General features: G+C 32.4%; 2 protein-coding genes across 2 annotated transcripts; both read left to right on the top strand.

Annotated features, from left to right (window-relative positions):
• The first annotated feature begins 1191 nt into the window (after window positions 1–1191).
• Window positions 1192–4019, top strand: SD3 (import inner membrane translocase subunit). The gene is made up of 6 exons (XM_028078745.2): window positions 1192–1510; window positions 1575–1756; window positions 1871–1919; window positions 2175–2294; window positions 2937–3125; window positions 3782–4019. Exons 1-5 carry the CDS (start codon window positions 1343–1345, stop codon window positions 3108–3110), a joined length of 693 nt encoding a protein of 230 aa, XP_027934546.1. The 5' UTR covers window positions 1192–1342; the 3' UTR covers window positions 3111–3125; window positions 3782–4019.
• Window positions 4020–10512: 6493 nt separating this feature from the next.
• On the top strand, window positions 10513–12529 carry LOC146884831 (putative UPF0481 protein At3g02645). The gene has a single exon (XM_085675705.1). It carries the CDS (start codon window positions 10553–10555, stop codon window positions 12470–12472), a length of 1920 nt encoding a protein of 639 aa, XP_085531831.1. The 5' UTR covers window positions 10513–10552; the 3' UTR covers window positions 12473–12529.
• The last annotated feature ends 999 nt before the right edge of the window (window positions 12530–13528 follow it).

Below are 13528 nucleotides of genomic sequence, written 5' to 3' on the forward strand. Positions count from 1 at the left end.
GACCCGTTTTTGTCGTCAGGCCAGCCCGATCCGTTTGAATCGTATGACCATCCTAACCTATCATGGTTGTTGGGCTTGTCGGGTCCGTTTGGGGTTGAGTCAAGAGTGTGAGGTTGAGTGAGAAGAATTTCAAATTCCACCTATTTTGAGGGTATTTGAATTTCTACTAATTTAACTAATTGAAATGCTTAAAAAAAACAATGCTTACATTTTAAATGCTTTCTAATTTCTCTATCAAAAAAAAAAAACATTTCATTACAAAGAAATCTAAATTCTTCAAAAAAATGAATTGTTTCATTAAAATACTTTATCCAAATACACCATAAAACTAAAAATGAAATAAATTACAACTGTCAAAATGGGTTGAAACCCGCGAGCCAACCTGGTCTACCATGGGTTCGGGCCGGGTTGGGTTGAAATTTTTTTACAAATTTTAATACAGGTTAATTTTTGACCCAGCTCACCTAGAACCCGACTCATCTGGGTTGAACCCGTGGTGAGCCGAGTTGATTCACCAACCCGCAAATAAAGGGTCACACAAGTGTTTTTAGCCAACACATAGATAATTTGTATTTTTGTGATTTTGGTTTGTATGAATTATATTAAAGTTTATTTAGATTTTAATTAGAATTAGAATTTAGTTTTGACTGAAAAAAAATAAAATAATTGTATTTTTTTGAATTAAGTGAACTCGTGAGCCAACCCATTTAATCCACCAATTCGTGGTGGACCAAGTCAGGTTCGATTTTTTTTGTGGCTTGCTAATAAGTGAGTTGAATTGGATTGGTTCACTTAATGATCAACTTGTGATGAGTCGAGCCGGATCAGACTGAATTATATGTTTTGACAGTTCTAAAATAAATCGAATAAAATAAGTAAATTAAACTTTGTCTTTAATCGTAACAAAATTGGAAATAATGATGAAAAGTTTAGCCTTGACATATGTAAAATTGAATATAATATATAAGTGTACGTTTTTAAAAAAATCAAACAAAATCGAATATTAGAGGTTAAAAAACCCGAGTTAAATAGTTACTCTAACCTATAAATCCGAAAAATTGAAAAAAAAAACATCTTTTTAGCTTAATTAAAGATTTCCAACTACAAAAGTCGTTTTAAAAATGAGTAAATTACAATTTAACCAACTATTATAACTTATCCAACATAATTTTGTTTAACTATAGTGGTAAAAAACTAAAAGAAGCGTACGAGGAAGAAGAAAAGGATAACAGAGGAGGCGGCGCCGTTTTGAAGCGAAGTTTGCTTGCAACTCAGAACCCTGTTCCGCACTCTTCGAAGCCCTTCAACGCCGTGGAAGACGAAAAGACACCCTCACTCCGCCATGTTCCGCAGAATCTTATCCCACCATCGCGCACTCTCGGCATGCACGCGCTCTCTCGCCACTCGCCGCTCCCCCAATGTCCCTCCCCCCTCCTTCCCAATCAGAGGATCAAGGTCCATTTCTTCCAAAACATCCCAATCCAACGAACACGGCGAATCTAGCAATAAGGTCAGAGTCCATGAATGCGTCATTTACTGCTTCCAAACCTAATTTCGATCTATTTGATTTGTAGGCTAAAAAGGACATAGCCAGTGTTGAGGAGGATCCCTTTAGTGCCCCTACGTATAACATTCCGGAGAAGCCTGTGACCTTTGTGGAGGGAGCGTCCTACAGTGTTGTCATTCTCGCGGGGCTTGGAATCGCAGCTGCGGCCGGATATGCTGTTTTCAAGGAGCTTATTTTTCAACCTAAAGAGTAATCACCTTCTTCCTCGTTTTTTCTTCAATGAAAATGTTGCAATGTTGCATATTGTGTAATATAAGTAATATTCAAGCATGTGTTTATTTAATTGTTGGGAGCTGGTTGCAGGTACAAGATCTATAGCAAGGCTCTCAAAAGAATTCAAGATGACGGTCAGGTTTGTCAAGTTTTCTCACATTCCCACTTTTATAAACATGAAAAAAAATATAAAATAAGGCATTTACACTAGGTAGAGAACTTGGGTATTTGAAAGCTTCAGGCCAAAATTAGGCATGCATTTGAACAATGTTGTATTTACTGCAAAATGAATTGTAATTAAAATTTGTGCATGCCAAACCAAACCTGTTGGTACGGGTAATGTATAGTAACTGTGCTTTTAGGTTCACTTGTTCTGGATTTGTTTTTTTACCAGGTACGCGTGAGGATTGGATCTCCAATTACTGGTTATGGTCAGGAGAGTAGAAATCGAGCTGCTCGCCAAAGAATTCCTCACAGGGTATGGACCGATGAAGAAGGTGTTGAACATGTAGAGGTAAACATATTAGTATTTACTCAAATTTATTTGTTGATGTATTTACATTTCGTTTTATGGGAACTATTTTGATACACCCGTGGGATGTAAAAGAAAAGATTAAAAGAAAGGTTGAAACAAAAATGAAGAAAGGAGAAAAGAGGTAAGGTATTGAGTAGGAATTCATTGGATATATTGCTGTATTGTTCCTCTGTGTCAGGTAACCCCCTTAATAATTGGTTACAATAGGTTAGTTGACTATTTTTTTGTTAGGTATATTAGTAAATTATCTGGGCTGGGATAATTAGAAAAATACGGCCTGTTGTCTATAAATAAGAGAAGGAGTTGAGAGAGAAGAGGTATCTTATGAAGTTGGACTGGAACTCGTGGAATGGGGGAGATGTCTGGGTTTCTCGAATACCCTGCCCTGAGCATTAGTGTAATTCATTTTTGGTTCTGGTACCAGACAATTGTACTGATATTAATAGAAATTGCTATCTCTTTTCTTCATATATTTTCTTCTCTGTCCTTATCAGGTTCTATCCCTCTGCCCTTTCAAATTCTTAAATTTTTGTCTATGGTGGAAGTTACTTATTGTTTAGTAGCTGTGTCATTTATTTTGAAAATTTGATTCACACTCAAATATGTTAATTTGGCTTACAGGTTAATTTTTATATCCGGGGCCCCCATGGACATGGCAAAGTATTCTGTGAGATGTTCAAAGGTTCAGCTGACAATGAATGGAAGTTTACTTACTTGATTGTTGAGATTAGAGCACCTTCTACAGCACAACTAATTCTGGAGTCATACATTCCATCTTACAATGCAACCAAGTAGCCTAGTTGAGAAAAGGTTTTGTTCTATACCATTTTTGGATTATTCTCTGTAGTCACTAGATTGTTATTTGTGTTTCTGTTTGATATTGAGATCCTACTTTTCACAACTCAAATTATACATGATAACCCGGTGCATTATACTTCTGAAGTTCCCAGATAAAGAAAATGGAGAGGCATGGCTTCATAATGTTATTATCATCGTTGTTTTCTGTTCTGCACATTCCATTAACTGTTTGCAGATGTTAGACATGCCATATGTGCGTGTGTTTGTCTTTGTTTCTATGTTACCTTGAATGCAGCCATTTTCTATCAATAATGCCTCCTTATCTCACTTGAGCTCTTTATTACATTGGCTTGTTTGTGAATATCAGGCTATATGCACCGTGCAATACTTTTTTCCTTTGTTCCGACTGCATATATACTCCAAATTACCAGAAGGAAAAATTCCTGTTACCCGTTGTTATTATAATCCATTAAGTATGCAATTCATACTTTCATATATGCAAATGAAAACTTAAGAATCATAAGAAATCTGAATTTCTGACTGCATGCTAGAAGTGAAAGCAACCCTTTCATCTGTTGGTATTATAGTTCAGTTCGTGTGAAGTTCATATTTCCATGCATTCAATAAAACTTAAAAGAATCATAAGAATTCTAAAATACTAAATGCAGGTTGTTTACTATTTGGTCCATTACTGGAGGCAGCATTTTTCAGCTATCAGCATTGACCACCATAGCCAGTCCATGTTTCATGAACGAAAGTTGAAAGAAGGAAAAAAAAAAGGATTAAAGAAAGTCAAATAATGTGAGAAACTGAACCTCAAAGTCTCAGGTTCGTTATTTTTGTTTTTCCATTTAGAACCTGCAGATTTGAGGAAAAGTTTTGGGCAAGGATCTTAGTAACGATAACCATAGCAATTACTTTGTCTCCTTGACGCTATTGAGCATTCCATCCACCAATTTTTTGTTATTGCTGACAATTCCCACATGGGTTGGTCTGTGTAGTACATTGAGTTGCTTGTTGTAGAATGCAAAATTTTTAAGGACGAATATATAAGGGGATTGTAGCCAAAAATGAAAATTGACATGGATCATATGTGATTGTTGTTGATTGTTAGCGTGGAGACAGCAAGGTTGTTTAGACTGATTTCAACTACTTTGACCCGTTAACAGGAATCAGTATGTGCTAATAAACTAATCAGAAAATTTAAAAGCTGCTACCCATGCATTTCTCACTTGCTGTAAAATATATTTGTTTTGTGGACATTGTCGATCTTGGAGATTATTGGGTAAAATTTATTATACACAGACATGAACTGTCATTTATAAATCATAACTCAGAACCTTACAAGTTAAAGGTTTGAGTGTAATATACACAGACAAGAACTTTGATTTATAAAGCATTGAACCTTTGCTAGTAAAAGGTTCGAGTGTAATAATACATACAGACATGAACTGGGATTTATAAATCATTGAACCTTGCAAGTTAAAGGTTTGAGTGTAATATACACAGAGGGAGTAATAAAGGGATAAGTTATTTAAAATAACTGTCTTCATCTCTATCTTTCAATATCTTTTTAATAAGTAACTATTTATTATCGTTATAGATTATAAAAATGAAAAGTAAGGATTTTTGTGCGCATTGAGAGAGAGAGAGAAAACCAATGTAGCAAAATTGCAGAGTTGAATGGGTAATAATGATAATTACTTTTTTGAAAAGTTTTGCTTCTCTCTTTTGATGGAGAGGAAAGTGAGGGAGGGAAGTAGTGAATATCGTTTGTTTATAAAGAAAATGATTTTTTAAAGAGTAGAATTTGGTGCAATAATGTTTTTTAGCTATTTTTTGTTTATTTTTATTTTATTTTTTACAAATCAATCAAATGATATATTTTATAAATATTATTTCTTTATATTTTCTCATCTTTTTTATTATATTACATAATTAAACATTCAATTTATTTATTTATTTCTCAGTTTTTTTTTTTCTCGAAACCAAGATAATAGACTAATTTCACATGTCAACATAGTAGCTCCTCATTCTAGGAAATCCCTTTGTATCATTGGTACAATGTGTCTTTTTCTCCTTACTTGCATTACATATCATCAAGAGACAAATGTAGTTAAATCTATATAATTAAGGTTTATTTTGCTTTATTGTTACAATTTAAAGTACTAAATTTATTAATAACTTATGATCACAACAACCATTTCAATATTCTAGTTCTTTTGGAATCAATTTGAATGTTCATTATAATTTTAAGAAAAAAGTTGTTTGATGGTGTAAATTTTAGGGACTACTTTACTTATTAATTTTTAGGACCAATTCTATGATTTATTACAATTTTAAGGACTAAAATTCGTAATTTGAATATATTTAATGGATTATGTCCTCCCTTCCCTTACCTATGTTTTTATCCTAATTGTTCCCATTCATGGTTGCAAGAGATCCAACTCATAATAAGCATTTCACCCATTTAAAAAAAAATATTTATACTAATATGTTATGATGTAACTTCATTTAGATTATATTTAAAGATCAATTTTTATTTAAATTTATATCCTAAATATTGATATTTAAATAATCTCATTTGAATTTTAAAAAGATAAAAATATGTATAATTATCCGTAAATACTCATAATTATAAAATAATTCTAAGAATATTTGACTACCAGCTAGTAGCCAACATGATAGAACTTTCTATACAATGGTAGTAGGTAGCCATCTATTCACTCTTGATATCTTAAAAACTATATACCCTTTATAATTTGATGGCTTAATTTAGTAAAATAGTAGCCGCTTTCATTCAGAAGTTTTAGTTAAGTTTATTAGATGTTTCGTATACATTTCAAGATTGTATTGGAGTTATTTATAAGGTTTGACACATTTTTACTTTAATATTAAGTCAAATACTATTATGAAATACGTTTGAAATGACAAATAAATTTAACAAAATTTGATTAAAATGACTAAATCCACGTATTTCGAAAAATGAATGACTAAATTAATTCAAAATTTTGAAATGGACTAATTCCAAAATTCATTGAAATTTAAAGGGATCAAAAACATATTTAACCCTTAATAGTATTATATCTCTGATTAATATTCTTTGATTTAGATATATGTCATTATTATTATTATTGCTCTAATAATTATTATTATATTATTTCATATTTTGATTATTACTAGTATTATTTTGAGTAATCATTTTCTAACAAAATCATTCTACTCTGTGAGTGTGGATGATTATTAAAGTTCAGGATACCTTCCTTTATTACCAAGAGTTTCCCATGAAACTCTTTTACCCACATCAGTTCACATGTTATCTCAAGCATTATAATTTCGTACCAATGTCCAACCAACAACTAACCAATTCATGTCTCATCTCATGCCAAGCACAACATATGACCGTATCATCACATTGCATAAAACATACGTGGCATCATACTTTAAAGAGGGTAAACAAATCAATAATGGGAGCATACAAGCATTCAAACAACTCTGCTCAAGCGATAAGAGTCTCTCGCTCAAGCCAGGAACTCTTGCCTGGGTGAAATCGCAAACAATGTGCACCACAACTTCTCGCTCAAACTAGTCCATCTCGCTCAGGCGACAATTCGAGATAGAGAACAATGACGAGTTTATGCTATTCTCACTTAGGTGAGAGCATCTCTTTTGGGCGAAAAACCACTAGCTTAGGCAAGCAAAGCGGATCCCCACTTGCACTCGTGCATGCAGAAACAAAATCCCAAATCAAAACACAAGTAGTTCATTTTCACACCAACACAAGCATCGTCCAAGTAATCTATAAACATGAAACAAAAGCAAATACAAGCAATATATTTCAAAAACGCGAAAACTCTAGCATCCTTTACTTCAAAACTGAGAGTAAACTATGGAAGAAGAGTTCTAACAGGAACAATTGTTCTAACAGGAACAACACCACAACTCTAGGAACAAACTAATGAATTGAAAAGATGCACACTAAGAATGAGAATAGGGTTATAAGGATGAATCCTAGACAGAACCAACGCAACTAAATCGAAAAGGACGGAAAAATACGAAGTTTGAGTGTACCAAAGTTGGCCCAACTCTTTAACACAAAAAAATGGAGTCTCACATAGAAAAGATGTCACATATTATGTGATGACATTTATAGGAAGTAACAGTGATTATTATATCACAAAGTTAACCACCACACCTAGTTATAGGCACTTAATTGAAAATTTTTAAATTTTTAAGAACTCAATAGATAAATTTTTTTTATTAGAAACTCTATAGAATGATTCTAAATTTATCACGACTCAAAACATAATTAAATCAATTATAAATTTAAAATAGATATTATTTTTAAATTTAAATTGAAAAAAAGAAGTTAAATTACGCTTCACAAATTTCCTTCGGCGTCTCTTTCACAAATTTCAACATCAATAGCCACTTGTAAACGTGTAGAACAAGAATAATACAGAAAAAAATGATGGGACAGTGTTAACATCAATATATTTTACTCCATTAGACCATCCAGTTCTCTCAGCTACATCTGCCAAAATTAGTTACATATTTTCAGCAAATAAAATATATATTTGCTTTTAATAATTTTTTATGTGGCTTTTAAAGTTCAATTGAAGAAGTTGGTCCAAGTGCAGAATAAACGAGGTTCACACATTTGCTTTAGACATTATTAACTCAACTATAGCTTTGCATTATGGCCACAAATTACATATACCTTCACAAAAAGTCAATTGTTCCTTCCTAGTGAATTAAACTTGACCCATTGCGCTTGCTTTCCACATTTTACACGTTACTTTTTTAACGGATGAAGAATAAAGTTTATACGTTTGTTTTTTTTTTCCAAGGCAATCGTTAGCATAGTCTAGGAAATTAAAAATTATATAAAAATTAAATTTGATTTTAATTTGTAGAGAGATAAAATTGTTCAATTTTTATAAAAGTTAGAACTAAATTGAGACAAGTAAAAAAATATGAGGATCGAATTGAGAATGAAAAAATGACATGACAGTAACAATGATACATGACACTGTTATTTAACGCTGTTATCACACCGTTAATGAAAAAGACTTATTGCATCAAATTTTCCCAAAATAAGGATTAAATTGAGATAAATAAAATAGAGGGACAAAATCGATATTTGTTACAAAAATGGGGATCAAAGACATAATTTAACCTAAAAAAATGAAGTCGTTTGTTTCTCCCACGAGTTTAGTTCACACTTTACATGAAATTCATGTTTTTGGAAGATGACTTCTAATTTTCAGAAATATAAATTGGAAGTTGTCTGCGTGGGACACGATTTTTACCATCTTAGGTGTCATCTTCTAAGTGATTTTTTATTTTTTCATTTTCTAATTCTCAATATTCCAAAACCACTTAGAAGATGACATCTCATATTGTAAAAAAAATGTCAAAATTTAGTAGTCAAAATATCATTGTACTCTTTAATTAATGTAACTTGCCTAGTGTATGACTTACCTTCAAACTTATAGTAAATTTAAAATTTTTTCATTTTCTTATTTTGTGTTTTAAACTGCACCAAATTTGTTGAAGATCTCACATCGATTAGAGATAAAAAAAAATTTCATAGTATATAAGTGGATTCAAATCTTATCTTACAAAACATTTTTGTAGGGTTGAGTTAGACTTAAAGTCCACTTCTTAAAATGATATCAAAGTTATCTATTAAAATTTATTCTAACAAAAATTATTGTATGTTGAGTCTATTATTTTATCCACTATCGGACTATTTATTAATGTCGTTTTACTCGAAATGTATATAGTTCGACATAATAAAAATGTGTTAAAAATTACATATCAACTAAATATAGGTAAATTTCATAATATATGAATGAAAACAATAATCACTTTATAAGTAAGTTTTGTAAAATTGAATCAAATCTATAATATATTTCCTTAACAAAATCTGAAAAAATAACCTCCATAGGACCTTCCAGCAACTATGTAAAGGGCTGGCGAGTAACGAGGCACGATGGCCTTACATTAGAGGATAAGTGTGAAATTGGAATAATATTTAAGTTTCATTCTACTATGTACCACACCTAGAACCTACACACAGCTGAGAAGCATAACACTTTAATTTAATTAAATTTCCACTACCAGAGTCATTTATATACACAAAGGGGAATAATTCAACATGTTTTAAAACATTCGATAACTTATTAATTAGTATCTCCATCTTGTAAAAAACAGTTTCAACATTTATAAAGTAAAACAATAAGTTATGGGTTGTGATATATAAATATATAATAAACTATTTTGTAATAATTTTATCACCTTTTAAATTTTATGAATTTGAGTAGTTTAAAATTTCGTTCTTAACCCACCTCTCGTAAAACTAAAATTTTGTACAGTAACTCAACAATGTCCGTACTGCGATTCTGCAAAGTTGTTTATCACTTTTTCATGATCTCTGGAGTGAAGTTTAAAGGACATATGCTGATAAAGTCAAATTGACATCCGTACATTAATTCGATAATTCCAATAAAGTTTAATTTCTGATTTTAAAAAAAATATAAATAAAGTTTAATTTCTGATTTAAAAAAAAATATAAATTTAGTTTTGGAGATCCCACTTCCAACTGCTTTACCAGCTTTGAGATGGACCAATAATGAAGGTCATAATTATGATCACATCAAGTACAGAGGTCTACGATATAAATAGTGTTGAGCCAGGTTTAAATGGAGAATTTAAAAATAAATTTAACTGTGAAAACAAAATGTGACATGACTACATTAATCTCGCAATTTTAATAACCAGTTATTTTTCATTCATTAAACGAAAATGTTAAAGGTAAAAAAAATTAAATATGTTTTTTAATCCTTAAATTTTAAATTAAAAAATTATATTAATTATTTTTAAAATTTTAGCCAATTTAATTTTTTAATTTTATAAAAAAAATTATAATATCACTTGATTTCTATTTTTTAATTCTTAACATAATTTAACGTGAGTTATTAATTATTTTATAGAAAAAATAAAAAAAATAATAATACATTAAATTACATTAATGAGTAAAAAGATAAAATTAAAAAATATGAGTTATAGTATATTTTCATTTTAAAAACATATAAAATTAATTATTTTAATAATATTTTATTAAATTTATTTAATATTTCGAACTTATTTTAAAATAACATTTCAATTAAAACATGAAAGTAAAAATGTGAATGGTATAAACAATAAGTTTTTTTTACAAACATTAAATAAATTTATAACATGTAATTAAAAAATTAAATTCATACATTTTAAAATAAAAGAGTAAATTAACTTAAAATTTTTGAAGAGAAACCGATACTAATTTTTATGAAAATGAAAAGATAATAACCAAAAAATATATTTAAAAAAAAAAGTGTATTTAAAATTTGAAGATATAACAACAATGTGTGGAAGGAGAGCTGAAAGAAGCGCACATGGAGAGAGAAGAAAGCAAAGGCATGGCGATGAGCAGAACGAACTCAACAAAATACACCGATGGACAGTGGGTGGTGGACATCTGTGAAACGCTGGTGGCGCTTTCCGCCACCGAACTCGATTTGAAAGATTCTCACCCAGTTTGCATCTGCGAAGTGCCGGAATCCCTCACCGCCACCATGAGGGAAGATTACATCCCTCAGTTTGTAGGGCTTGGCCCTTACCATCACTTCCGAGAAGGCCTCGTCTTCACCGATCAACACAAGTTGGCCGCAGCCAGAAGGGTCCTCCGCCACTTCCTCCCCAGAAACAGCATCGACCTTTTCCAAAACCGCATCTCAAACTTTGACACACACATTCAAACCTTCTTCCACCCCGATGTCGCATCCACGTATAATGTCCCCACCCTCTCCTACGTTCTCACCGTCGATGGCTTGTTCGTCCTGGCTTTCGTCACGCTTCTCAACGGTGAAAACCGTGAATCGGGTTTCTCTTACTTCTTGACCGGAAAACTCGGGATGCCGCTCTTTAACGCCGCCGGTCAAGAGCTCAACGTCAACGCTCTTATCAGAGAGGTTTTCAAGCTCGAGACCCAAATTCCCTTTTATGTTTTCAAGCAGATCAGTGGAGTCAACAACAACGAAATTCATTCAGATTCTATGAGTCTCGCCCTCGCTTCAAACTTGCAAAATTTCTGTAAAAAAGAATGCCCATTTGTCAACTTAAAAGTGCTCCCTGATCGTGTTGCACTAGAAGGGTATAATCATTTGTTGGACCTCATGTACCATTTAGTTGTTCCTAACCACGAGTCCGAACCTGTATCCCAGCCGGACTCTAAGGTTGAGGCTGAGGATCAACCTGAGAACGAGCCGCAGGTTCCGGCCGAGCATCCGGCTCAGGGTCAGGTTGAAGTTCCGGCTGAGACCGAGACCAAGTCCGAGGATAATAGAGTGACATGTTTTTCCGTATGCCACAGAATACTGCTAGTTCTGGTGGCTACATGCATTGTTATCTGGTTTATGATTACGCTCGTTCTGAAGCTGTTCTTATGGTTGATAACTTCTATATTCCATGTGATTCAACGGGTGTTAGGTTTTTTATTCAGTGTGGTTCTAAGGGCATTACGCCCTCTATGGGGCGTGTTAGTGGCATTGGGGAAACGCTTAAACCCTGCGCTTCGTTGGTTACACGCTGCCCTAACCAAGTTGGAAGGTAAAGTTAACCATCCGTTCTTGAAACCTTTGACGCAAGCGGTTGAACGTCTTGAAGTTATCACGGCAACGATTGAATCATCAGATTCAGGTGTTCCACGTGTTGTGATGATTCCATCTGTGAAAGAACTCCACGAAGCTGGGATTTTGTTCCGACCGGCTGAAAGTGGCATCTCGTCCATTGATTTCGATGAACAGAAGTGCGTGTTTTACTTGCCTTGCATCAGATTGGATGTGAACTCAGAAGTGATAATCAGAAACCTTGTGGCTTACGAGACGCTGATAAAATCCAATACCCCTTTGGTTTTCACGAGGTACGTTGAGTTGATGAGAGCGATTATAGACACTGGTGAGGATGTGAAGATTTTGGTTGACAGCGAAATCATTCAGAGCGAGTTGAGGAATGAAGCGATGGCGGAGATTTTCAATAGCATGAACAAACCGATTAGGGCTACGAAGACTCCGAATTTGGATAAAGTGATTTACAAAGTTAACGCCATGTTCGACAGTAAAGAGAAGCATAAAAGGGTTGTGTCCAAGTATACATCTGGGTCATTCTTAGCAGCCATTGGAGGTCTCTTGTTTCTGGCTTTTACGGCTCTGCAAACTTATTGCACCGTTCTCAACTGCTCTGGTTCCTCCAGACTTGGTCAATTTCCTCGTCATTTGGATTATGGTAGAAATCACTATTTCATAAGCTCTTCTTAAGTGTGTGTTGCTTCATGGTTCTTGAATAATATGTATTACCAATTTTTCTAGCACTTATTTACACGTTTTTACTTATTTTTTTCTTAATTTTTTACTTAAAATTTGAAAAGTAACACTTTAATTCCTACATTGATTGTGATGTTTATTTTATTATAATAAATGGTAGTGGTCCTATGGCTCCGAAGCCTGTGCAAGGCAGTCTGACAACTGATATGAAATGTCCAGTGGTGTCAGGGCACGAGTGTGAAGTTTAAATGTTGGGAGACAAATATTCATAACGTGGAACCAATTTTAGCGGGTAATTTAGAATTTGGAACCCGGGTCCCACATATGTTTAGATTTTTCTACGATTCAACAACATTATTATAAATTTATTTTACTCTTATATTTTTTTAATTTTTAATATGTTAATTCAGTGAGTAAATTCTACCATACATGAGTGGTCCATGGGGGACCACAGTTACCTACCCATGGATATAATGTTAAAGATGAATGAGTGATTATTAATTATATAGCATTGACTAAACGAGTAAATTATATCAGAAGCTATACACACATTCTATATTCAATTTTCTATAAATAACTAAAATTAATTATAATTGATTAGGTTTGTTTTGTTTGTTCTTTTATTTCAGAAAAAAATTAATACTTTAAAGCTTGTCGGGTGTTTCTTTGAACATATTTTACAAATCCATTAGGGTGTGTTTCTTTGTAATGATGGATATGGAGAGAGTTTGAAGATGAATCTATGTAGATTTGAGTCGATAGATATTTGTGTTTTTTATGAGTGGATTTAGAGGGAAAGTGAGTAGATTTTGAGATAATTGTTATGAAAGTTAGAGAAAGATTTGATTGATGTGATAAATAAAATTAATTGTTAAAATAGATATATTTATGAAGTTACCATAATACCCTTGTGTAAAAAGAGATGAATTTTTGAATTGATGTTCTTGAAATAATTTCTAAATTAGTTATTTTTAGTCATAAAAAATAAATTATTTTTTTTGAAATTAAAAAAAAATGAATTTTGATTAATGTAAAAAAATAGTACAAGAA

The sequence above is a fragment of the Vigna unguiculata genome, chromosome 7 (genome assembly GCF_037176805.1).
Source record: "Vigna unguiculata cultivar grain cowpea cultivar isolate G323 ecotype 2 chromosome 7, ASM3717680v1, whole genome shotgun sequence".
In the NCBI taxonomy this organism is placed as follows: Eukaryota; Viridiplantae; Streptophyta; class Magnoliopsida; order Fabales; family Fabaceae; genus Vigna; species Vigna unguiculata.